Source organism: Marmota marmota, unplaced genomic scaffold (genome assembly GCF_001458135.2).
Source record: "Marmota marmota marmota unplaced genomic scaffold, marMar, whole genome shotgun sequence".
In the NCBI taxonomy this organism is placed as follows: domain Eukaryota; kingdom Metazoa; phylum Chordata; class Mammalia; order Rodentia; family Sciuridae; genus Marmota; species Marmota marmota.
Genome location: NW_025999969.1, coordinates 549958 through 575794, shown reverse-complemented (window position 1 = coordinate 575794; position 25837 = coordinate 549958). Strand labels below are relative to the sequence as shown.

General features: G+C 42.2%; 1 protein-coding gene and 1 pseudogene across 1 annotated transcript; both read right to left on the bottom strand.

Annotated features, from left to right (window-relative positions):
* Positions 1-444: 444 nt before the first annotated feature.
* Positions 445-16765, bottom strand: LOC107154263 (annotated as a pseudogene).
* A 3021-nt stretch (positions 16766-19786) lies between these two features.
* On the bottom strand, positions 19787-21871 carry LOC125617081 (5-hydroxytryptamine receptor 3C-like). The gene is given in 7 exon segments (XM_048803962.1): positions 19787-20034; positions 20192-20285; positions 20346-20412; positions 20543-20661; positions 21410-21528; positions 21713-21742; positions 21745-21871. Coding segments are annotated over 7 exon segments (804 nt in total).
* Between the last annotated feature and the right edge of the window lie 3966 nt (positions 21872-25837).

The following is a 25837-nucleotide window of genomic DNA, read 5'->3' as shown; positions in this document are numbered from 1 at the left end:
AAAGTACCTTGCTTGTCATATGAGAAGACAGAAAATTGTCCAGGGCTGTTCTGAACTGGTTAGTAGTTCTGGATTGCAGTTTTTGGAATACAAAAAGGGACATTGAAGTCTCTGGGGATAAGTGGCTAGGGTTAGGACAGTAGCATATATCTGGCTGGTATTAAGACCAGGAGAAAGTTCAAACTGTGGATGTCTGCCCAGGTACTCTAGAGGACATTGACCATGATGATGGAGGAGGCCATGAAGGGCAGGTAGGGATAGAACAGCAGGATGTCCACCAGGTGGCTTAACTCTACCCACACTCCATCAGAACTGCTTCTGGGCCTTCAGTTCCTGCTGGGCTCTTGCTGATTCAGGGCACCCATTAGGCTCTGCCTTTCTGGTACCTGACACCTTCCCCACCAAGTCTACTGGTTTCTTCAGCCCTGTGGGGAGGGCAGAGACTCAGCCATGGAGTGAAAAGGTCACCTGGGCGGGAACAAAATCAGAGGAGGTGGCAGGAGCATAGAAGTGGAGGAATAAGAAGAGAAAGTGGGCAGTGCTGGCTTCCTCAGCAGGCAGGTGAATGGGCCAGAGATCTAGGCCCTTTTTCCCCTTCTGGGGCCCAGGGGGCAGCACCTCCTTGGGCTGGTGCAGTGCCTCTGCAGGGAGTGGAGCTACCCAGTCATGGGTGGGGGCTGGGTGAAGGGCAGGTAAAGAAAGTAGGTGATGAAGATGGTCTCCAGCAGGCTGGCCACCAGACACAGGCGAAGTAGACATCTGAGGGCAAAGAAAATCCTACTAAACCTGGGCAGATTCACTTCTAAACTTTCTTTAAGCCTCTTTCTCAAGTGCAGTGTTTCCTTAGAAGTCCCTCCCCAGCCTTAAGTGGAGCAGTGGCTGTCTGCTGGCCCCTCCCTGTCCCCTGTTGCCTTTGCTTCTCTGCAAAGTGGGAGGGGCCATACTGATTAGGGGCAAGCCACTGATGGGGGAGTAAGCCATTCGTCATCATGAGCAGGGAGACTATTGTGGCCCAGCAGAAGGATCATTTTGACTGGGGCATGATTCTGGTTTTCTCTTGGCAGGTAGAAACTGAGGGCATCAATGGCCACCAGAAAGCCGCTGGACACCAGGAGGTTTGTCACATAGAGCTTGGGTCTGCATCTGATGGCCACCTGGTGAGAGAATGGAGAATGTGGCATATAAATTAATGCCAAGGGGCTCAACTTGTATATTGGACTATCTATCTAATCTTTGCCAGTGTAGGCTGGGTATGTGACAATCTCTTTAGGTAATGCATGTGTGTTTAATTGTGCCCTTCCATATAAATACCTCCAATTTATTGTCTAATTTTCATTAGATAATACACAATGATTCTAGAATTTTAAGGGCAAATAGGGTCCCTGGGGCTATCACATAGTTGATTGCTTCTTGCTGAGTAGAAGTGTTTATAGCAGGGCAGCTGTTCCTCCCCTCTGCTAGAGTGTATTGGAGTCCAGGAGACCCTGGGGATCCTGCTTCAGGACAGTTAGGTAGAGGGTAGGGTAGGGGACAGGTGCTTCACCCTCTGGAGCTTCTTTTTACATCTAAAAAGTGTATTCAGCCCTGTGGGGAGGACAGAGTAACTGGGATCAGAGGTCAAGCTGGGAACATGATCTTGTCATACAAGTTGCTGCCAACAGACATCTCTGAAGTGGCATTGCTGCTCAGGAGCTCCCATTCTCCCTGGGTCCAAACAGTGTTTGTCCATGCCCAGAAGTGTACTATCCACTGTAAAGGAAGGTGGTCACCTCAGTCCAGAGGTGTTCCTAAGCTTCCTGCCAACAAAATTCAATTCTTCCCCCACCAGCTGTCTCAACAAATTTTCCATTTAGTCCTTTTAAAGCAGGGCACTCTGGTTTTCTCTGAAGTGGGCAATAAGAGTAGCAATTCACATATGTGCACTGAAGCATTGATTTTTTTTTTATTGTTGTTGAAAATCAGAGTGAGTCAAGATCATTATGAGAATATTCCGTATGACTCAAACATGAGTCAAGAGTTTTTGGAGTCATTTCTATTTTCCTTCTCAATTCTCCAGGTGTATGATGTTGTTTTAGTGGAATCAAACTTGAATAGCTCAACATTTTTATAATTACATGCATAGCCCATTATGATGATTAGTTTATCTAAATCTGTCACATGATACCTGGTGGCATTCAGCTACAGTAACTTGCTGGTTTAAATCTGTTAGCTATTAAAGTTAAAAGATTTGATCTAAAAATTATAGATATTTAGCAGCTCAAGGGCAAAATGAGTCTCATTTGGCAAAAGGGCTAAGATGTAAAATAGACTTCTTAACCTTTCCACACATCAGCATCTCCTGGGGAGACATAAAAACTAAGGAAGCCTAGACTCTATGTATTAGTCAGTTCTTGTTTTTGTTTTTGTTTTAGGAGAAAATTGCTTTTTATTCTATACTCTTCTTTTTAAAAATTTATTCTAATTAGTTATACATGACAGTAGAATGCATTTTGCCACATTGTACACAAATGGAGCATAAGTTCTCATTCCTCTGGCGGTACATTGTGTGTTAGTCAGTTTTGCATTGCTGTGACAAAACGCCTGAGAAAATCACCTTAAAGGGGAAAGACTTATTTTGGCTCATTGTTTCAGAGTTTTCAGTCCATCTAGTTCAGAGGTTTCAATCCATAGACCTCATTGCTGTGGGCTTGTGATGAGGCAGAACATCATGGTGGGGAATACATGGTAGAGAAAAACTGCTTACCTCATCATGGCCAGTAAAGAGGGAGGGGGGGGTTGTGGAGAGAGAGAGAGAGAGAGAGAGAGAGAGAGAGGGAGAGAGAGAGAGAGAGAATGTACAGGAGCCAAAGGCATGCCCCTAATGACTTACTTCCTCTAACTAGGCCCCACCTCCTAAATGTTGTACCATCTGCTACTATACATAGGCTGGCAACAAAGTCTTTAGCACCTGGCCTTTGGGATACATTTTAGATCCAAACCATAAGATTCCATCTGGAAGAGTTAAATTGGAATCTCTGAGGTGCAATTATGGATATTAAAGAGTTGCTGTAGGGCTGGGGTTGTGGCTCTGAGATAGAGCACTTGCCTAGTACATGTGAGGCACTGGGTTCAATTCTCAGCACCACTTAAATAAACAAACAAACAAATAAATAAATAAATAAATAAATAAATGTATTGTGTCCATCTACAACAATAAAAATATATTTTTTAAATACTGTAGTAGCCATAGTTCAGAAATTCTGGTCTAAAACCTCCCCTAACAATACCTTCCTCAAAGTATCTTCCCCTGAATCTCATATAGTTACAAAATGTATCACCCTTACCCATGTAGAAGAAAGATCTGAAGCGGAGGTAGAGTTCTGTTCTTCACAAGAACATGTCCAGGTTGCAGATGCTGGTTGTCCATTTTGGCTCACTATACTTTATTTGACTTTCATCATTGATATAGATGGTAAGACCTGAAGGTGTCTGATCCACATTCATGCTGTTTAGGAAAGAGAAGCAGAAGTGGTGGCTCCAAGTGCCTCACTTAGCTTTGCTATCCCTCCCTTTCCAGATCTTTTTTTTTCTTTTTTTTTTTTTTTCTGTACTCTTCTGGATATTTCTCTCATGTCACTCCTATCACCACTCCTCCTCATAGTGTTTTGTGAAGTCAATGGGTGAAGACAGTTCCCCTGCCTGAATATTTTTGTTGTACTCTGTCTTGCACAAATCCTAGGCTGTGCTTTGTAGTTGGGGCTTCACACTGTTTTTTCCCAGCCCAGATATGCACAGTTCCTTGAGGAAATGTCTGGGAGCCACAGATTTTCAGTTGAGACAGTGAGTTTGTTGATACCAACAAAATTCTGATTGATGAAAGTCTGTCACATTGAGAAACTGATGTGACTCCATTTTTGAAAATAAGTAAATAACAGCAGCTTCTAAATCAAAGCCTGTCCTAAAGAAGGGGGCATGACCCTTGTCCTTGGAAAAACCCACAGAGCACTCCTAGGCACATACCCACCCTGCTGAGTTGTTTGTCTGCAAATAACAGGAGAGATCTGTGGCGCCAGGTGTCCCTGACTCAGGCTAGGTGAAGACCCATAGCAACCCCCCTAGCAACCACCAATCAGCATGAGACAGGGAAAATACTGGGGATGCCAGATGACCCCCCAGTAGTTTATGGTGGTTGATAACATGTTGGGAAACCATGTAGTTTAGCAAGTACACCTCCATGGCTTAAACCAATCAGTTCAAAGGAATCCCCCTCTTGTACTAACCAATCACCCTTACCCAACTTGTTCCCACCAGTGAATGTGCTAATCAATGTTAAAGAGTTGTTGTTTGATTTTCCCGTGGTATGGAATGATTTGCTGTGTGATGTTGTGACGCATAGAGTATCCCCCCAAAACCTATAAAATCTCATTGAACAAAGGACCGGGACTCACTCCCTGGGACCGATGCGTCGGAAACGGTTGTGAGTCCAGGCTCAAGCTTGCAATAAAGACTTTTGTGTGATTGCATCAAATTCGGCCTCTGGAAGGTCCCACGAATCTGGCATTACACCATATCTGCAGCAGTGCAGCAAGCAATGGAGCTTGTCCAGGCAGCTTCCCCTGCCCTTTTTATTCTTCTTTAAATCTGAGCCCCACTCCCATTTATGCCCCACTTATGTCATAGCTTATCTCCTCTTTATTTGTCATCAGCAAAGAACCTCTGACATTTTTTACCAGGCAGGTCTTGCCACTTGGATCCAGCTATGCACCAATATGGACTGTAACTCCTTGGTCATTTTTTTGAGTTGTCATTTATACCTTCTGCTTTAACAAATCCACCCACAAGAATGATGTCAGCAGCTGGGGGTGTGCACCCTGATAAAGAAATTCCCATCCAGGATTGTCAGTGCAAAAAAGATTTGGCACGTGCCCAGCATTTACTAGTTTATTCGACAGCCATAGTTCTAGATACCGGACTGTCTTTCCTTACCCACTGTGTCTAGGGACAATTCAGATTTTAATTGACATACAGACCACTTTTCTGGAGCATTACAGAAAAAACAGGACTGGAGGACAATGTTTCCTGAAAAAAATATTTTCACATCATTGTTCTCCATGCCTTTTTTACCCCATAGGAAAACTGTCTAACTTGTACAAAATCCATTCTAGGCCAGTGTGGTGTTGGGTTTATAGGACAGAGGATATTTGTTCCCTGTTAGAAGCTATGGAAATGATGGCAGCACCAATTCCCATGACTTCCAGGATGGCAGACAGGGTGAAGAAATAATTTTTTTTAACCTTTATTTTATTTATTTTTATTTGGTGCAGAGGATTGAACCCAGGGTCTCGCACGTGCTAGGCGAGCGCTCTACCGCTGAGCCACAACCCCAGGCCCTGAAGAAATATTGACAGGAGTGGGGATGCTGTGGCTGATGGCTGGATGGAAGGCCTTCTGATTAAATATAGCCTGGAAGGGAGACAAACCCACCCCATGCTGGGCCTGAGCAATTTATTGTGAGAGTCATCTCTTCCTGTAGTGATCAGAGACCCTGTTAGAGAGAGGGCTTTGGTTTCCAGGGCTGGAGCTTCTCTGCAGAGACAGAAATTAGTGGGGAGAAGTAGGGGAGTCCTCCTTTCAGTGTCAAGACTCTCAAAGGTCAAAGCCCTTCTTGGCAAGGTTGGTGAGGATGGCCTTCTCTGGTAGGCAAGTGGTGAAAGTTAATGTGGTAAGATGAGTTGGGAGTACTCAACTCTCATTTCCACTGTTTCCTCCTCATGCAAAGTCTGTCCAAATCTGTATGCAAACGTGGCCGTAGGGCAATGGCCACTTAGTGCACTTCAATGAATCCTTTAATGTAGGCATCACAAGCCTCTGGGTTCTGCCTAGCAGTAGCACCACTTAGCACTGCCATAAAACTTGTAGTCCAGCTCACTTAGAAATCTGCTTTAATGTATTCCTCTTCCTAACTCCCAGGGACTTTGTCTACTGAAGATAAGAACTGATTTGGATCCAGAGCATAAGAGCAATAAAAGACTGCACTTACTAGGTAGATATGGGAAACATGGTCAGTGTTTTGAATAGGTACTCACCTTATTTTAGTGTTAACCTTGGTGCTATGTGTTTACTTGCTCTTTTCAGATTTAGGGTCTCAGATATCTTGTGGGTTATTTCCAGCATCAGGAGCATTAAATGATAGCATTGAGTATATATCCTATGCCCTGTGGGGAGCCACGCATGAGCTGTATTAAGCATCCTCTCTCAGCCTTGAGCCAAGTGGGTGTTAGTCTGTCATTGCACACTGTCTGGGCTGTGTGAAACAGGTGGCCTCCACCTTCACTTGGCAAAGAAGACTGCTTTCTCAGAGCTCTGGACCTGGGCATTACCCACTGGGGCTAGGTCAGCCCACCTCTTGCCTTATTTGATAAAGAACATTCCATAGAAACTCCTTTGTTAATTTCCCTATAAATAAAGGGATTCCGAGTGCACACTCTTTCTTTCCAGTGTGGAAGCTGACCCTTAAAGTCTTAGAGCTGTCACGCTCTTGATTTGAAAAACTTATGTCTATGTTGTGTGCTTTTTGGCCACCTTTTTAGCTTAATGTTGCAGCCAGCTCTTTTAAACCCAGTTCATCTTGTCTGTGCACGTCGTGGTCAAGAACACCTAATCACAAAGTCAGGCCTATGCAGATATTGGCTCTTGACCATGACCAAAGAGCCATCTGGACATTTCCTGAGCAGGATCTTTGCTCCATTACCATCTTTGTGTAGTCTTTTTCTCTGCCTTTTTCTTTAGATCTTCATCTCTTTCCATAATGTTTAAGGAACATGCCCAGATTTGGAACAAATATCCCCTCATGGAAGTAAAGTATATACTCCTTTTACCTTAGATAGATCCCCACCCTCTCTCCATGTTTGTGTTTTAATTGATTCTTGAGGGCATGTTTAAAAATCAGTGGCAGCTCTTCTCATTGACACCACATCATGAGGAGAGGGGGAAGTGGTGGACAGAGCATCAGAAATCAATGAAAAGATGGAATTGGAGAGGTGGGGAAATGGGACAGTTTGGTAGATCCCTTTGCAGGAGGAATAGAGAAAGGTTGTGTTACCCATCAGTGACATGTCTTTCTATCTGTTGCCAAAAGGTAATCAGAAAACCAACATGATGGAAGGAATAGTTAACAGTTTTGAATGCCCTCCACGTACAGAGGAACAGTCTGGCTGTTCTTCTCTGCCCCTGCAAAAAGAAAGAGTGTCTTTCTCTGCCCCTGCCCAGGTATGCTTTCTGGGCTCCAGGTGGGCCGACAGCTGGGACAAGACTGGGGGGACAGTATTTGGCAGCTCTGCAGTGGAATCCACAACAAAATAATTTGTCTTAATGAGAAGTGTGGGTGTGGGAAATAAAACTTATATTCTTCCAGGACCAGGGACTCTGTAGATTTGTAAAGGTGGCAATGTTCAGTGATCTGGTTATGAATAGCAAAGTTTCTTAGCGCCTTTGAAGGCATTAGGGATTATTCCAGTTACCAAATTGTAAAGCGTGTTTCCTGCTCTCATCTTTGATTGTCTATATTTTTTCAACGTCCTCTAGTTAGAGTTCCTCTTTCCAGCCTTTCTTATTCATTCTTGCCAAACCAAGATTCTCCATGCAGTGTTCATGCTGTGCATTGATCACATGAGAACAGAAGTCATAAAAATAAGACAGCAAAGCTATTTTAATATCTTTTTGTTGTCCATAATGTTATGTGTTATCATAACTACTAATATCATCTAATGTCAGTGTTATTGGCATGTGTCAATAGTATATCTTATGTCACATCTCTATTAAAAAATAATCAGACCAAATGACTGAATTGGAGCATTTTTATATTATATATCTTAGTTATACTTTCAGAAAGACTTGAAATATTTTTTCCTGGCAAAAGGGAGAAGGGTCAGACCTAGAATACAAAAGAAACTTTGTTCAGAATGGAAGATCATGATAGCCCTAAATAGAAAGTGCTGAGAAAGGCAGGAATGACTTAGAGGCCCAAAGTAGGATAGTACAGGAGAGGACAGCAATGTGTTCCATTTGAGGTTTGCCATCTCTTCAGTCCCTCCACTGTACAGCCTCTGTAAGTAATTTCTCCCCTTCTTTGGGAACTTGGCCAGTCTCAGGCAGGGGTTGAAGGGAAAGGAAGAAGAGAAGGAAGAGAATAAACCTAGCTAGTGAGGTGAACAGAGCAAAAGGGAGGGAGAGAAGGACAAAGGGGAGTTGTTGGAAAACCTGTTCAAGTCATAGGGCTCCTTCGTGACTTGAAAGGGTTCACTCAGGAGGCAAGTTAGGATTTGGCAGCATAAGGAACTGGCAACAGGGGCAGCAGGGGCAGCCAGCCAGACTGTAGATGCTTTCCTAAGCTGGGAAGCCAGGCAGCCCTACACACAGTGTACCTTTAAGGCTACTCACACGTGGGCTTGGGACAGATCTGGAAGGCCAGGTATGTCAGTGGCCAACCCAGGAAGTAGGTGAAAGCAAATGAGTTCTTAAGACCGAGACAGCAGCAAACAAGACCCTAAGAACTTGGGTTTGGGGACTAGAATACAAGGCAGAGATTTGGGGGACCAAATCCCTTGGGAAAATTGGCTAGCATTCAGGGTGGTTCTTCACTTCAAGAGAAGGGGCTGATTATGACTGGACAATCAGGCAGAAATTGAGCACAGAGTTGAAGGACTTCCAAGGGAGAAATGCAGGAGGTGTCCACAGTTAGGCTGGGCTGCCAGACCTTGGGTGCATGAAAGGAGGGTAAACTTTAAGTCCTCTGAGAGGGGCCTGAAGATAGTTGATGTATATCTTGCTTTCTTTTTTATACTGAGGATTTACCCAGAGACACTTTACCACTGAGCTACTTTCCCCAGTCCTTTTTATTTTATTTTTTATTTTGAGATAGGTTGCTGAGGGTCTTGCTAAATTGCTGAGGCTGGCCTCAAGCTTCCGATCCTTGTTGAGATTGGCTGGAAAGCTGGAGTGACCTAGATCTATACGTTGCACTCAACAATAGATTCAGCAGACAGGAAATGAAGATGATGGCGGCAGGAGAAATAAAGCAGCAAGGCCAGGTCTTATACCCTACCTGATTTCAGCTCTGGAAACCTCAGGTGGTATCCCTGTTGCTGGTGACAGCTGACACACTGAACACTTATCTATATGCCAGGCATTGTGATAAGTGTCTTACCTAATTTATTGTATTTAATCTTCCAAATAATCATACACTACAAATATTGGGTAAGTGTGTGTAGAAAAAGGAAATAGAACCAATTAAATGGAGAAAATGCAATTTGGCTCTGTGTTTTCTGACCACATTTTAGAAGACAGTAAGTTTGAGGAAAATAAACATTTTGTCATTAACCAAAATAATTGGACACCCATAACTAACTATCATCATCAAAAAAAAAAAAAAAAAAAAAAAAAAAAAACAAACACCAAAACAAATGATGAATTAGAGATTACTTTCAAGTAAAACAAAAAATGACAGGGCTTAAAATCACCTAAGTTGCAGATTTTACAATACTATGGCTTATAACAAGCTATAAGAATCAAATAGTTTTTCAAAGGAAACCATTGACAGAAGGCAAGGCAACCTGCAGAATGGGAGAAAATATTTGCAAATTGTATATCTGATAAGGAATTAATATCCAGTATATATAAGGAACTCCTATAAATCAATAGCAAAAAGCCCTCAAATAGCCCAATTTTAGAATGGGCAAAGGAATTGAACAGGCATTTCTCCAAGAAAAGACATATATAGATATAGAAAATGTTTCTCAGCATCAACTAATCATCAGGGAAGTGCAAATTAATACTACAATGAGATATTACCTCACATCTGTTCAGGTGGCTATCATCAACACAAAACAAAGAAAGATCATAGAGAATGTGAAGAAATTAGAATTCTTGTACACTGTTAGTGGAAATATAAAATGGTGCAACCACTCAGCAAAATAGTATGGCAGTTGCTCAGAAAATTAAAAATCAAATTACTTGATCTAGCAATCACTTCATTCAAATTACTGTGATCTAGCAATCACAGTAATCACTTCATTTCTGGATATATATATATATATATATATATATATATATATATATAAATGAAATCAGGATCTCAAAGAGATATATGTACTCCCATGCTCATTGTAGTTCTAGAGTTCACTGTCCCTATTGTTGACAATACTGTATTGTCCAGAGGATAGATCTCATATTAAGTATTCTTATCACAATAAAATTTAAAAAATTAAAAATCACATAGGATTTTTTTTTTTTTGCATGAACATCAGGTAGCTTCTACTTTAGAATCCTTAGGGTGGGCAGGGTACCCACAGAACACGTTACTCTCCAACAAATAAGGAAGCACTTTGGAATGCTTGCTTAGGAGGCATGCTTGCTTAGACTAGCTCTTATTTGGAGTTCATCCCAGGACTTTGGAGTTCATCCCAGGACAGAGTTCTTTTATACCATGATCTGAACAGGCTCTACTGGGTGAATCTGCCTCCTTTTTACCAGTGGGTTCACAGAAGGGGGGGAAGTGGGTCAGCCCTATTTACACAGAGCTTTAGTAATTGGGGAATCATTTTCTAAGGCTATAAGGAGAAATTGACCCCTGAATTCTCTGGAATATCTTGGGGAGTTTCTAGGACTCCACATTTCACTCTTGGTCCATATCTCTCCTAAGGCAAACTATGGGTTTTTGTGGTAGCTCCAAAGCTCTTGGTGGGTTCAGAGTGTGGTTGCAGGGGGGGGGGTCAGGGACTTCCTCCACATTCTCTTCTTTTTCTGGGCACCACGGGGACTTCCACCTGGGGTTTATATATCTCTCAGATTCTTGGTTCCTCAGCTAGGACGTCTAGAAACAGAAGCTGTGAATCTGGGCTGTAACTGCCTCCCTGGGCAATTCTGGAACCAATTAGGATACCGTGAGCTTGGGGTTACCTAGAGCAGAGTTCTCAACACAGTACTGCTGACATGTTGAGCTGGACAATTCTTTATCCAAAGGGCTGTTCTATGCATTGTAAATGTTTAGCAGTGTCTCTGACCTACCAGATGCCAGTCACATCCCCCCACCCTAATCATATCCCTTAATAATATCTCTAGATATTGCCAAAGTTCCCCTAGGGGGTAAAATTGGCCACAGTTGAAAACAAATGATGAGTCCGGCAACTTGGGATCCTAGGAATTTAACACTTCTTAAAATCCCAAATGTTAATAGAGTGGTTACCACATCCTTTCTTCTCATTGCCTGTTCTGACTGGCAGGATAATTTCTGGCCTCTCTCCATGGAATGTTCAGTTTATACAGTGAGTAGCCACTTGAGACTCCTTTTCAGAATTCTTAGGATTGGCATCTGTGGTCCCGTTGGCTGGCTCTCTGGTGGATCATTAATGGGCAGGTTGAACAATAGAATTCTTAAGGCTTCAGGATACCAACATGAGGCATATTCGGCAGGGCCAAGAGCACAGACACTGGGTTTAGGAGCCCAGGTGAGGTATAGTGTTCAACTCAGAGGCAGGGCCCCAGCCTCCGGGTTTGACAGCAGGGTCTGTTTGAATAGGCTTCAGAACTTGCTATCCTCTGACATGAGGGCAAGTGTCATCTTCTATCAGTTTTGTAAAACCAGGCAGGGAGTGTGTTGGCCCAGCACACATAATTGGTTCTGGATGAGGGTTACCTTCAGTGTAAAGAGTCAGAGTCGGGGTATTCCAGGAAAGGTAGAGTCTGGGCATGGGAGCACTTGGACCTGCAGGGAGGGGCTAAGGGAAGACAGAGATGGTTTGAGTCTATGTTAAGGGCATGACTGGACTGGGTTCCAAAACCTTAAGGAACAGGTCTGGATTTGTTGGAGGATACCATCAAGTGTGAGTTGTTTCTAGAAACCTTTGTTTTCCTTGGCAGTCCCTATACCTTGTAGCAGCTCTGCCATAGCTATCCCCAAGTCACCTCAAAAATATTTCTTTCAGTCTTAGGTTGCCCATCCTCTAGGTGCCCCTTATTTGGAGCATTGTTAATCCTCCTTGGAGGGTAGAAAACCAAGGTGAAAAATCTCACTGGCAACTATGGTGCACTGTCCAAATCTAGTCACCTCTTTTGTGGTCTCGCTTCTAGTTTGGCATTTTCTAGATTACCATTCACAGTGCATGCAGCCTGTGTAGTTTACTTGAAATACAAATCTGACTATGTTTTTCTTATACTTGAAAATTTTCACTGGCTCCCATTGTCTATAGCAGATATATTATGATTACTGGACTCGAGAATTTGCATTTCCATCAAGCTTCCAGGTCATGCTCCTGCTGCCTGTCTTGGGACCACATTTGGAGAACCATAGACCTAACAGGATGAAATCTAGCTCCTTAGCCTGGTATAAAAGTCACTTTCTGATAATTCCCACCTATCTCTTATCATTTTTTTTTGCCTTGGATTGTACATTCTAATTAGAGTTGTCCTTATCTTTCATGTGTATCAGAATTCCCACAAGTGCCCTAGCCCCACTCTTCTGGCCCTAAATCAGAATCCTAGCCCCAAGTCAGAATTGCAGGCAGTAGTTCTTTGGAATTTACATTTTAAACTAGATCTGTAGATGATTCTAATATAGTTGGGCCTTGGACCACACATGAAGAAACATCACAAACTATTCAGAACCCAATCATGTAGTATGTGATTTGGGCAGGGGAGGGGGTGGTTACTGGCGTTGGAACCCACTACATCCCCAGTCCTATCTTTTATTTTGAGACAGGGTCTCATTAAGTTGCCCAGGTTGATCTTGAACTTACAATTCTCCTGTCTCAACCTCCTGAGTTGCTGGCATGAGCCACAGGGCCAGTCATGATTTTACTTCTTTATATTTTCCTCAATCTTAAAATATACCACCATTGTTCTCCTGACTTATTAATAAATTTGTAAAGAAAGATTCAGCTTGACTTAAGCACCCATTCTATGAAGGCTTTCTTTCACAGTCACATGTGTGCACATGCTCACACATAAACACACACAGATGCAAACATACTCCTGTACTCTATCATGACCCTTAAATTGAAAACATCTCTATATGTACATCTCCCTCCAAAAGGTTCAGCTTTGTAACCTTTTGGAGGGCAGGAAACATCATCTTCAGACCTCTAACATATGGCATATAATAGTAGGCAATAGAAATATTTTTTGAATACTTGTACCTTCAGTTCACATGGGGAGAGGGGACACCAATGCTTTAGGCAGATACAAAAAGGTGATTGGGAAACTCATGGGAGTCCTGATACCATATCAGAGAATTTTTAAATTTAACTTTATTTTTTTGCAGTCCAACCCTGGGAATCCAGGGTCTCATACATGCTAGACAAGTGCTCTACCACTCAGCTGCATCCCCAGCCCCATAACAGAGAAATTAACTACTTGTCCCATGGTGTTTGTGTCATAGAGTTTGTGTCATCTGCCTATACTTGTTAGGCACTTAAAGTATTCATATCCTCATGACTGCTTTGAGAGATCATTTTATTGTTAAGGAAACAAAGGAGCAGAAAGGTTTAAAAACATTTTGTTCAGAATCCAGATTCAAAGCCAGATTAATCTGATTATGTTATTCTTTTCTCATTTTTTTTTCATTAATCCATAGCTAGAGGGTCTCATGGACTGGGAAATTAGGCCCCTAGGTTTCCATCAGAGAAATCCCTGGGCTTAGACAGTGCTTAGAGCCAAAGGTGAACAGTGGAGACAGTACTGTTTGTTGCAGTTGTGCAAGTCACATTCACCAGCACCTGTCTCCTCAGTTTATTCCAAGATATCACACTGTGTGGTCCACCTGCTGGCCCAATTCATCTGGGACTCTGGGAGATTAGGTTTGGGATAATGCTGTAATTTTGGAGTATAGAATTTGATGCAGAAGGAGTTGGTAAGTGAGGGTCTCCATTCTGCAGCCCAGATGGAGGGCAGTCTTATACAGAGGCCACTGGCCAGGCGAGGGAACCAAGAGTACAGAGGGTAGCTGAAGAACCCCCAGTACAGGATGGGCCACTTAGCTGGGAGCAGGCTTCTGTGCTGCTCAGGAACAGGAGAGCAATAATCCTGGGACTCCTGAGAAGCATCTGAGAAACAAGTTCCATGGACAAGTCTTCGCCCGTGGCTGACGCCTTCACAGACTAGACTCTGACCCCAGGCTCTGTTGAATTGTGACAACCTGTACTTGTCACTTCATTTCTCCCTACTTAATTTTTCTCATCTAAAAACTGAGGGGGCTGAGCTAGAAAATCTGCAGTTCTTTATGTCTCTTGCCTCCCACCTAAAAGTCTATTTTGTACTTTAGGTCTCAGCCTGCATGAAAAATAGGTGCTCTCTAGTATTGCATATTTAGCTTTTTGGTTTCTATAAACCCAAAAATGATTTTTTAAGGGTCTATTTCTCTCTCTCTCTCTCTCTCTCTCTCTCCCTCTCCCTCTCCCTCATCCTCTCCCTCTTCTCTCTCTCTCTCTTTCTCTCCCCATACTAGGTATTGAACCAAGACCTTATACATGCTAGGCCAGTACTCTATCACTGAGCTATATCCTCCAGCCCATAAATAATTTTTCAAAAGCAATATTTTAAACCTAACTTAACCTGTGTTATTAGCTCTACTTTAGGCAGATACAAGTGGCTTAACCTTATAAGTTTAAATTTCTTCATTAGTTCCAAGGTTACCCTATCAAGTGATGGAGTCAGATTAAAACCCAGGGCTGCCAATTTCCAGTGTCTCTCTACTGTACCTTTTCCCCTTACAGTGGTAAGAGAATTCATAGAGCCAACGAATGATCAAATAAGAGAGGATGTTCAAGGGAGAATCAGAAATTGGAGGTGAGAAAAAGAACATGCTTGAAACAGTCTATGACTTCACATCCTATGGACCTGAAGGAAGGGAGAGTGGGAGGCAAAGGTGGTCATGAGGTAAAGTATTCTAATGTCAGGCTAGTGTGGAACCAAAGGGAAATGTGGAAAACAGGAAGAAATACTGCTTATAATGGTTTAGGGAACAAGAAAGTGAACAAAAATAAGTGCAAAACCCACAGGACAGCACTATGCATGGATGGCCAAGGTGTTGGGCAGCTAGTCGGCAGACAGGTCATCACAGGCCATCACCTGCAAGATGGCAGAGGACACAAATTGCCTCAAATTGTCATAAATTGCCTTGCAGAACCTTTCAGGGGTTTGCCTGATAACAAAAGGAGAGTTGTTAGCACAAAGTGTGCTGATCCTGATTCTCATGGGTGGAACAGAAAGGCAGCAACCATACCTATTAATTTTGTGGGAGAGCTCTAGTTTCAAAGGCTCTGTGAGATTTGGAGTTATGTGTTAAGAGCGCATGTTCAGATTTTGCTTTCAGAAAAAATCAAATCACTAAATTACATCATGTCTTCTCTTACCAAAAGGAAATATAGAATCTTAACCCATGTGTCAAAGAAGGTGAACTGCAGATTTTTCTATTCAAATAAAACTTAAAGCAACATTTTGGAAGGAAGGGTAAGAAAAGAAGCAAAGAAATATGTAAATGAAAATAGATGCAAGGCAAATGGTGTAAACTGATCTTAAATAATTTCAGAACCCCTCAAAAGTTGGATAGATGAGCTACTCTGCAAAGAGCCAAGTCTTAGTTTCTAGGGGAGATGGCCATCTCAGGACAAGGCATAGGAGTAGAAGATTCAAACATGTCTGGCAGCACAATATATGTCAACAGCAAAAAAAAAGAGAAAACCTTGATAGAATACAGAGGGAAAATGCCCTGCCCAGATTAGATTTTGGAAAATACGCTCTCTAGAAAAGAATGGTGCAAGTGTATGTTAGTCCGTTTTCTGTTGCTGTGACAGAACACATGAGACTGGATAATTTATAAAGAAAGAGGTTTATTAACTCCATTTCAGAAATCCAAGAACATGGGACCAGTATCCATTTGGCTTCTAATGAGGGTCTCATGCTGCTTCAAAAGCAGGAGAAAAGCAAGTAAATGCAAAAGAAAGGAGGGAGTAAAGGAGGACCAATGCTTTATAACAATCTGTTCTCATGGGAACTACATTAATCATTCCATGAGAGCGATCCCTTGTGATCCATGCTGCATCTTACAGGCCCCATTATCTCTCAACATGGTTACACTGGGGGCCAAGCCTCAGTGTGAGTTTTGGTAGGGACAAACCACATCCAGATCACACAGTCTATGCACAATTATTACCTTTTTAAGATCTGAAACATTTCAAATTCCAGAACACATTTGACAATATGGGTATTTGAATCTATATTTCTTACTTCATAGTGTTATATAAGGATGAAATGTGCTAATTCACTGTAAGAGCAAGCTATGCCCTGCTCTGAGTTATTTTATGTTGTATGGAATAGCAGCTTTCAGGTAGTGCTCTGCGCTGAGTGACTCCATTTTATAAAGTGTCTGTTTGCCAAGAGCCACTCCAATCTGAGAACAAGTGCTATGGAAAAATGACCTGGTAACTCTACTGGGCAACTAGATAACCACCAGATGGGACATACAGAATTTATTGAAACTCCCAGTTGCTCAGCACCATCACAAGGTACAAACTGACAAATGAATCATGATAATAAAAAATGACTACAAACTTATCAAACTTATCAAATTCAATTAGCAGCCCATGGATTCATGGACATATCAAACCCGTATCAGAGGAACCAGTCCTGAGCTTATGAGACACACCAGGCCATGGATGAGTTAACCCTCTCACCTGAAGCACATAAAAGGAGGGCCACCTAAGACCTGGCAGAGTATCACATACTGACCGGTCATCTTATCAGGCCACAAACCCTGACTCTGTCCTGGGCTTCAACTCAGCTCCTTATCCCTGCTCCTCCCAAATTCCTGTTGGCTGCATTTTTGATTTGAATAACTTCTGTGACCTGAATAGCTCTGCACCCTGAGTAAGTTCTTAGGTTGATTCATAATCTTATCAGACCACCTACAGTGACTCTTTTGCTTTTGCATTTGCATCTTCTCTCTGCCTTTGCTCTTAATAAGGTTTCTTGAAACCCTTTATCACTGTTAACCCTTTCTTACCTTATTTAGTAAGATACATACATACACATATGTGTGTATATATATATATATATATATATATATATATATATATATGAAGTATAACATGCAACTTGAGTGTTACAGATATTAAGATTGAAATGAATAAAAGAAACTGTGATTGCCCTTCCTAAGGCTACCAAGTGAACCGTAAATATTTGATGAATTAATGCTGATGAAAGTGATGTAGCATGTGGAGTTATTGTTAATAAATCCTGACCCTGTGGAAATACACAAATGTGTCTGATCTGCATTGATGGCATAACGCTCACTCATGACTTGTGAAGTGCATTTAGAAGAGAACCTGTTACATATCAGAACTTAATAAACACTGGTTATTGTTATTACTGAGTCCTTTCTGACAACCCACCTTGTAGTATGTGGTAAGTTGAGGAACTGCTGGAGTAATAACAGATGCGGTCATTTATTTAGTTGCATCAGGGCTCTGAGCCTAGGTTGTATATGTAGCAGGTTTTGGATGTGTTTTGTTTGTGTTTGGAGGACTGGTGATGGGGAGTATTTGGAAGGATTCTGAAAACTGAGCAGCCAAAGATCTTGGGGCGGGGGGATCCTAAAAGGAAAATGAAGGACATTGATTTAGTTTGAAGGTCATGAGAAAGGAGCAATTCAGAGCATTATAGGGTATTTCTGACTCAATACTTCCAATTCCTGCAGACTTCTGAGTCCCAACAGAAGGAGACTTCAAGGAAAGAGCAAGTCACAGCTGGTCCTGTTGACTCAGCATCCAGCTGGGAGCATCTGCAACCACAGGATGCAGCTTCCAGTGGCTTTGGCTCTGAGAGCAGAGGTTTCGAAGGGAACATGTGGGTAGGACCTTTGATAGCCTCTGGCAGCCCCATCAGCAGCTCTTCAGGTAATCTTACTATTGCCACCTCCCTGGCAATCTTATTACTCTTCAAGCATCTACAGTGACAGAAGGGGCAGTAGACTACAAGGAATAGCAGTGGAGAGGAGATATATATATATATATATATATAATCGTTTTTTTCCCAGTGCTGGAGATTGAACTCAGGAGTGCTTTACCACTGAAATACATCCCCAGATTTTTAAATTTTTATTTATTTTTTATTTTTACTTTTTGGTACCAGGGATTGAACCCAGAGGTGCTTAACCACTGAGCAACATCCCCAGTTCTTTTTATTTTTTATATTGAGACAGGGTCTCACTAAGTTGCTTAGAGTCTCACTAGGTTACTGAGGCTGGCTTTGAACTTGTGATTCTCCTGCCTCAGTCCCCTGTGCTGCTGGGATTACAGGCATGTGTCACTATGCCTGGTGCTTTTTTTTTTTTTAATTTTTGAGATAGGGTCTTGCTACATTGCCCAGGATGGCCTGGAACTGCCTCAGCCTCCTGAGTCACTAGAATTACAGGCCTGTGGCACTGCACCTGCCTGAGAAATAACGTTTAATGAGTAATGTTGTGACTCTTTTTTACTCCTGGACTATTCTGACCTAGAAAATATAGACTTCAAAAAGAAAGTAGTAGAAGTTGTTGGGCATGGCAGCATACACCCATAGCCCCACCTACCCAGGAGACTGAAATGCAAGGATGGCTTGAGCCCACAGGTTCGAGACCAGACTGAGCAATGTAGTGAGGCCCTGTCTTGGGGGGGGGGAAAAGGCAGGGGGCTGGGATATAGCTCAGTGTCAAAGCACCCTTGGGTTCAACTCCAATACCAAAAAGCAAAACAAAACAAAGTAAAACAACAAATGAAAGAAAGGGAAAGAAATAATTGCTAAAAAGATTATATTTGAGTTATAATTAAGTCACTCTCAAATCTCTTTTTTTCTGAACTTTGGGAGTCCAACAAATCATAGCACAGCTCTCCTATAGAATGATACATTGAGCTTCTGTATACCTGAGGCAGCTGGTGGGAGAGATGGGCCAACAAAGATTTTCAAAATTGTAGGGCCAGTGCTAGGAAAGGGAATTTTCCAGTTATGTATGGGGGCATTTATGTTTCTCCCAAGTAAATGCCACTTTCAAATGTGCTTCCCTAGGCTTAATGTTCTTTTCTTAGCATGAATAGAAAAGGTATATCAACTCAAATTGCAGCACAGACACTGAATGGTAATATAGGATTATGTTAACACTCAAAGTGCTTAATGATGAATGAGTCATATGCCAGGCTGTGACAAAAGGCCTCACTCTTTAAGCAAGAGAGGCCCTGTTCTGGCACATTATTAATTTCTGAAGCTGAAATCCAGAGTAAATGGATTTAAGAGGTTAATCTCTATTTTATTATAATTCCTTCTAATATATTTTAGCCCCTTCTTCTCCATGCCCCTACTTGGATACAATTTTTAAAAACACACAATAAAATTCTTGTTTTGATAATTGGAAGTTTATGCAAGAGGATTCTCAACTCTAAGGTTTTTGACTGTAATATAAAAAAAGGAAGAACTGACACCTTCTGCAAGGGTTTTTTTTGGGGGTGGGTGGGGGTGATTGCTTCAGGAAGTATTCTGGGAACCTGAATCCTGAGGATGTAAGATTGTAGGACTCATGGGAGGGCTGAGTGGAGCTGATAGCATGCAGGAGCTATTGAAGGGCATAGGAAAATATCCAGGTGGGTTCTTAAAATGCACAGAAGAATAGGGTTGAAAACCACATGGTTGCCAGGCCAGTGAGGCGGAAATATGAATAGGCTTGAGAGCTAGGCTGGCTTTTGAAGACAAGAGAAGCTCCTGCCTGGGGTTCATGGTGGGCATCAGCCTAGGTGTTCCAGAGGACATTGACTGTAGTGATGAGGGAGGCCATGAAGAGCAGGTAGAAGTAGAAGATCAGAAAAAGGTGGAAGAGCAGGGTGTCCACCAGGTGGCTGAACTTCACCCACAGTTCCACCAGGTGCTGCTTCTGGCCTTTCAGTTCCCACTGGGCTCTTGCTGATTCAGGGCTCCCATTTGGCTCTGCCCCTCTGGTATTTGATACCTTCCCCACCAAGTCTCCTGGCTCCTTCAGCCCTGTGGGGAGGACAGAAAGTCAGCCATGGAGTGCAAAGTTCACCTGGGCAGGAAGGGAGTCAGAGGAGGAAAAAGGAGTAGAGAAGTGAAGGAATGGGAAGAGAAAGTGGGCAGTGCTGGCTTCCTCACCAGGCAGGTGTGGGCCTGAAGTCCTGACCCTTCTTCCCCTTCTGGGTCCCACAGGGACAGCACCTCCTTGGGCTGATGCAGGGCCTCAGCCGGGAGTGGAGCCACCCAGGCATGGGTAGGGGCTGGTCAGGTACAGGTGATGAGGATGGGCTCCAGTAGGCTGGCCATCATCAGGGACAGACATGGTGTGAAGTAACATCTGAGGGCAATAAGTCATTCATCATGAAAAGAAATAAGCTGTAGCCCAAATCACACCCTTAGCCCCATTTTGTATTTTGTTTAGAGACAGGGTCTCACTGAGTTGCTTAGTGCCTTGCTTTTGCTGAGGTTGGCTTTGAACTCGTGACCCTCCTGCCTCAGTCTCCTGAGCTGCCTGGCCAGAAAGGTCATCTTGAATGGGGCACAGTTCTGTTTTTCTGCCTTCAGGCAGAAGCTGAGGGCATCAGTAGCCACCAGAAAACCCCTGGGCATTATCACATAGAGCCTGGACTTGGCCATCTGATAGGGAGAAAAGGGAAGATCAAGTGAGGGGTGATTGGGAAACTGCCAAGTCAGATAAGAACAACCGCTGAGATTTATCCCAGGCCCGACTATCTAGTGAGGAAACCTTACCTCATGTCTCTTTTGGTGTCCCCTCTCTCCATCCAAAGTCATCATAGGGTTTGATTTTGCCATGCTGCTTACCACCAAATGCAGCTGTCTCCTTCTTGACCCAAGGTGTCAACTTTCTCCACTACCAATGTGTTCTCAGCAAGACTGTGGGAGCAGATGCTTTAGAATCACATGCATTTCGTCTTTTATTTCTGCTTGTTCCCACTGGTAGACTCTCAAGACCAGTGGGAGGAAAACTAGACAGTGGAGATACTGAGAGTTTTTCAGAATATAGAATCATAATATTCCTAAGACTGTGCTTATAACTCTTCCCACCATATTCTGTAAAACAATAAACATGAAGATTCCTGCCCTCCAAAACTGTTCTGATAGTCCTTAAGGGAAGGGAGGTTCACCCTACTTTAAATCACTGACACAGAGACTTTGTTTTTTCCTCAAGGGAAAAATTACTTAATGAATATTATCTGAAAATCAGGTATTATTCTAGCACTAGTGATATACCAGTAAAAAATGTGACAACCCCCCACCCCCCACAGAGTTTACATTGTAATAGAGGACATAAGCTATAAATTATAGAAGACCACAACCAGGGCCCCTAAGCTCATGCAGAAAATGCATACTGGTTGGTGCCCACCGTTATCTGCATTGATCTTTGGTGGATCTCCAGAAGCACCCACTCCCCCTTATTCCAAATGAGATTCTGTGATGTGTTGGAAAGCACCCTGCACTTCTTCATCATGCCAGTTCCGTGTCCTCTATTGCAAAGGAGACCGAGACAACACAGCTCCACAAATGCTCCCAAGCTCCTTGCCTACATTGTTGGATTCCTCAACGCTCAGCTTCCAGACCCCTTTCAGAGATTCTTTCACTGTACCCTCTCCTCGCTCAAAGCCCCATTTCTGCCTCTCTACAGTCTACTTTAATGAGCCTCCCTTACTTGTGTAGATATCAGAGCCAAAGGTGAGTTGCAGTTCTGTTCATCAGAGGGGAAAGAGATGTCCAGGTGACAGATGCCAGCCTCCAGCATTGACCTTCTATATTTGATGCAATCTTCACTGTGAACATAAACCACAAGACCCGTAGATTTCTGATCCATGTCCAGGCTATATGTGAGACAGACAGGGAGGTGGATGTTGTGAAGTTCCCAGCAGACTTGACCTTTCTTTCTTAGGTCACCCCAATTCCTGGGCTCCATCCCCATTCATCTGACTTCTCCCTTCTATCACCAAAGTCTGAGGTTTATAAGCTATTCAGTTCAGATTCTGCTCTTTTCTAAGCTGAGGCTTCGAATAGCCACAACTGGTTACTGGTGCCCTTCTGTGGTTTCCTTCTTGTTTTTTTTTTTTTTTCCAGATCTGACACAGCTCCTCAATGAAGGTATCTGGAAGCCATGGTTTCTTAGAAGTTATGATGAGCTTCTTGATGATACCATATTCATCTGGGTTTCACCCACTGAATGGGTTGTACCAGATCTAGAGGAAACCCCAGCATGAGATAAACACGGGTACAACTGATTTTAGCCCGGCTCTTCCTCGTGCACTTACATTTCCTTTTACCATGATTTCTCACTCTCCCACTTCCTTCGCTGGTGACCGCTTGCCATGATATCACTAGCAAGTCTTACTTGATTTCTTTGGCTCTGAATCCCCTGAGATGGATGCACTTAAGTATTGGCTCCCATGAGCTTGGTTTAATGTCACCTTCTTCCTGTGCTTCATCTCTTTTCTCTTAAACAAGCAAAATAATCAGCAACTTTCTGTGTTCATTATTGGTCTGTTCGAACTTATCTATGGTATTCTCAGTGCTATTGAATTAATCTGCAAAGCTGGACCTGGAATAGAAAAGGAGAGGTACCATAGTAAAATAAATAGGGAAGAAGTCCTATTTTAAAATTTAAAAATTGAAAAAACAGGGGCTTGGGCCTGCATGGGGCACTGGGTTCGATCCTCAGCACCACACAAATATAAAATAAAGACATTGTGTTCACCTATGACTAAAATATAAATATAAAAAAATTGAAAAAACAATTTTTATCCAGGATCATTAACTCCAAGAAGGCAGGTTTATTGCCACCATCTGCTCCTTATTCATTTTCAAGGCTGTATAATGTAGCAATTATGAGTTTTAATCAGAAACCACTGAAAACTGTACTTTAAACCAATCCAGGGTACATCCAGTGGAAAAAAACCATTAGAAGGGTCCGTTGGGAATATGTTTCTGGTGGAATATTCCAAAAGGGAACAGACTTTGCCTGCAGTGATATTAGGGCAACATTCCCTGTCATGTCTCCTTAACCATACAATAACCTCAAATTAAAAAAAAAAACTTTAAAAAAATAATTTTTCCAAATTTGTATTGTAATAAAATACATATAACATAAAATTCACTGTTGTAACCATTTTTAAGTGCATGGTCCAGTAGCATTAAGTACATTCTTATTGTACAACCATCACCACCATCCATTGCCAGAACTCTTTCTGTCTTGCTTAACAGAAACTCTATACCCATTAAATAAGAACTCCCTATTCCTCCTCCCCCAGTCCCTGGAGACCACTATTATGCTTTCTGTTTCCATAATTTTGACTATTCTAAGTACCTCATGTGCATGGATTCATATAGTCTCTGTCTTTTTTGTAACTGTCTTATTTCACTCAGCTTAATGTCCTATTGAACATTAATATCCATGTTGCAGTGTGTCAGATTTCCTTCCTTTTTAGAGCTGACAAATTTTCCATTGTACGTATATGCCACCTGTACATATATGTCTATCCACTTATCTGTCAATGGACACTTGGGTTGCTTCCATGTTTTAACTCTTGTAAATAATTCTGCTTTGAACACAAGTATATAAATATCTGTTTGAAACCCTGTGTTCATTTCTTTTGACTATATACCCAGAAGCGGGATTATTGAGTTATATGGTAATTTTATTTTCAACTTTTTGAAGAACCACCAAGTTTTTTCCTACAGCAGCTGCATCATTTTACAAACTTACCAACAGTGCACAAGGGTTCCAATCCTCCATATCCCCATCAATATTTATTTTCAGTGTTTCTTTTCCTTTAAATAGTAGCCATCTCATCTTAATGGGTATGAGGTTCTATCTCATTGTAGTTTTGATCTGTATTTCTGTAATGATTAGTGAAACCCAGAATCTTTACATATGCTTATTGGCTATTCATATACATTTGGTGAAATGTGTGTTCAAATCCTTTGCCCATTTTTTATTTTATTTTTTTTTTGTGAGTCTCTAATTTTACAAAATCCAGAGTACCCACTGCTCACTACTAGACCATTGCAATGTCGGATCAGGACTTATCTCTTCTAGTATGACATCCCTTTCATGTGGATGCCAAATGAAAAGCCTTTTGGTCAAACAAACACTTCTTGGAAGCCAGAAGGGCCCACCCCATGCTAGCCAAAGCCTGAGAAATTGTTGGTAAAAGTTTCACCTCTCCCTCTACAGAGCAGAGACCCTGGGAGAGGAATGCCAAGGCTGGGACCTGAGGAGTGTTACTGCAGAGAGAAAACAAGGGACACTGGGAGAAGTGTGAGCTCCACGTTCCTGGGCCAGGGAGAGTGAAAGGTGGTGAAAGTTGACAATGTGAGCTGAATCAGGGATTTGTCCCCAATTTTAATTTCTGTGTTCATGCAAAATTTGCTTAAATGTGTATGCAAACTCAGCCCTGTCCACAACTTTACAGTGTCTGCTATGTCCTTAATTTCACAACAGTTTTTTTCCACCTTCACGGAATGTCCTTCTATTGCTTACCTCTGTCCTTGAGACATTTGGGTGATGCCCGTAACAAATTTTGCAATCACAGTTCTCCTCATTGAATTAATAAGGCATAGATGGTCATAAATTAATGATAAGGAAAGTAACCAGGTAGGTAGGCAGTAGGTATCTATAGGATCTTAAGGAACTCATTTTTAAAAAAAATTTAGTGAGTATATACTGTGTCTCCATTATGTGCTGTGATTGTTTTCTTCTGAAACTCAGTAGTCTCCATCACTGAGATGATCATAAAGAGAGTTCATTGATATTCAATCTCATATCCCTTTTCTGTTAGAGTCTGTAAACAAGTCAGGATGGCGCCTGGCAAAATGCTAGAGGGAGTGGTTTGTGAGGTGGAGCCAGCGAGCCATTAAGTGTGGAGATTCCTTATTGGTTGACTGATGTATCTAGTTTATGCTAATTAGATAAGCTGTGTGGAATGTATAAATACTGCTCCTGTCCTGCAATAAACGGCTCCTACTCCTGCTGTATCAATCTACACAAGTTGTTCGTCACCCCCCGGTTATTTTGCTGCAGCCGGACTGCGGCACTTTTCTAGTACTTTTATGGTACATTATGTGCTAACATTTCAAGTCGAGTCCATTTTTATCTATCTCTGATGTTGTATTATTCCTCATTGCTCATTTTCTATAATATAAAAGAAAAATACCCAAGACTGGGAAAATTATACTGGAAAAAGTTTTTATTTTTCATGAAAGATTGTCTCATCCACCTCCATCTCCTTAGCATTTCCGCTGGCCCATTTCATTTGGCCTCAAGAGTGCTAAGAAAGATGATTTTTCCCCTTAACATCAATTGATACTCAGAAACCATGAGGACAGATTATATGCCTGGAAGAGGAAAGACATGCGGAGGGGAGAAGAGCCACAGAAGCAAGTGGAGTGAAGCAACCACAGAAGTGCCAACTCTTAGGATCCTAGGAAGATACAAAGCTGTTAACGTCATGGTTTCTCATGTTTATCAAGATGAACATCCAGTTATTGAGTAGGAATAACAAAAAGTAGCCTAGCTATGTACTCTTTCCCAGTAGTTCTGTGTTTGCTTGGCTCTTGCTCTTATCCTATCTTATCTTGCAGTAGCAGCTGAAGGATGAGGCAGAAGAGGAATCCTTCTCCCTGGATGGAGCCAGCCTCTTTCCGTCTCCCTCCCTTTGGCTCTTCACTGTGATCTTGGTGATGATGCTAACCTTATGGCCATAGGCCACACCTTCAACTCTAGTTTTTAATAATACACACATCAGGGAGCATTAGTTGCTTTCTTTAACAA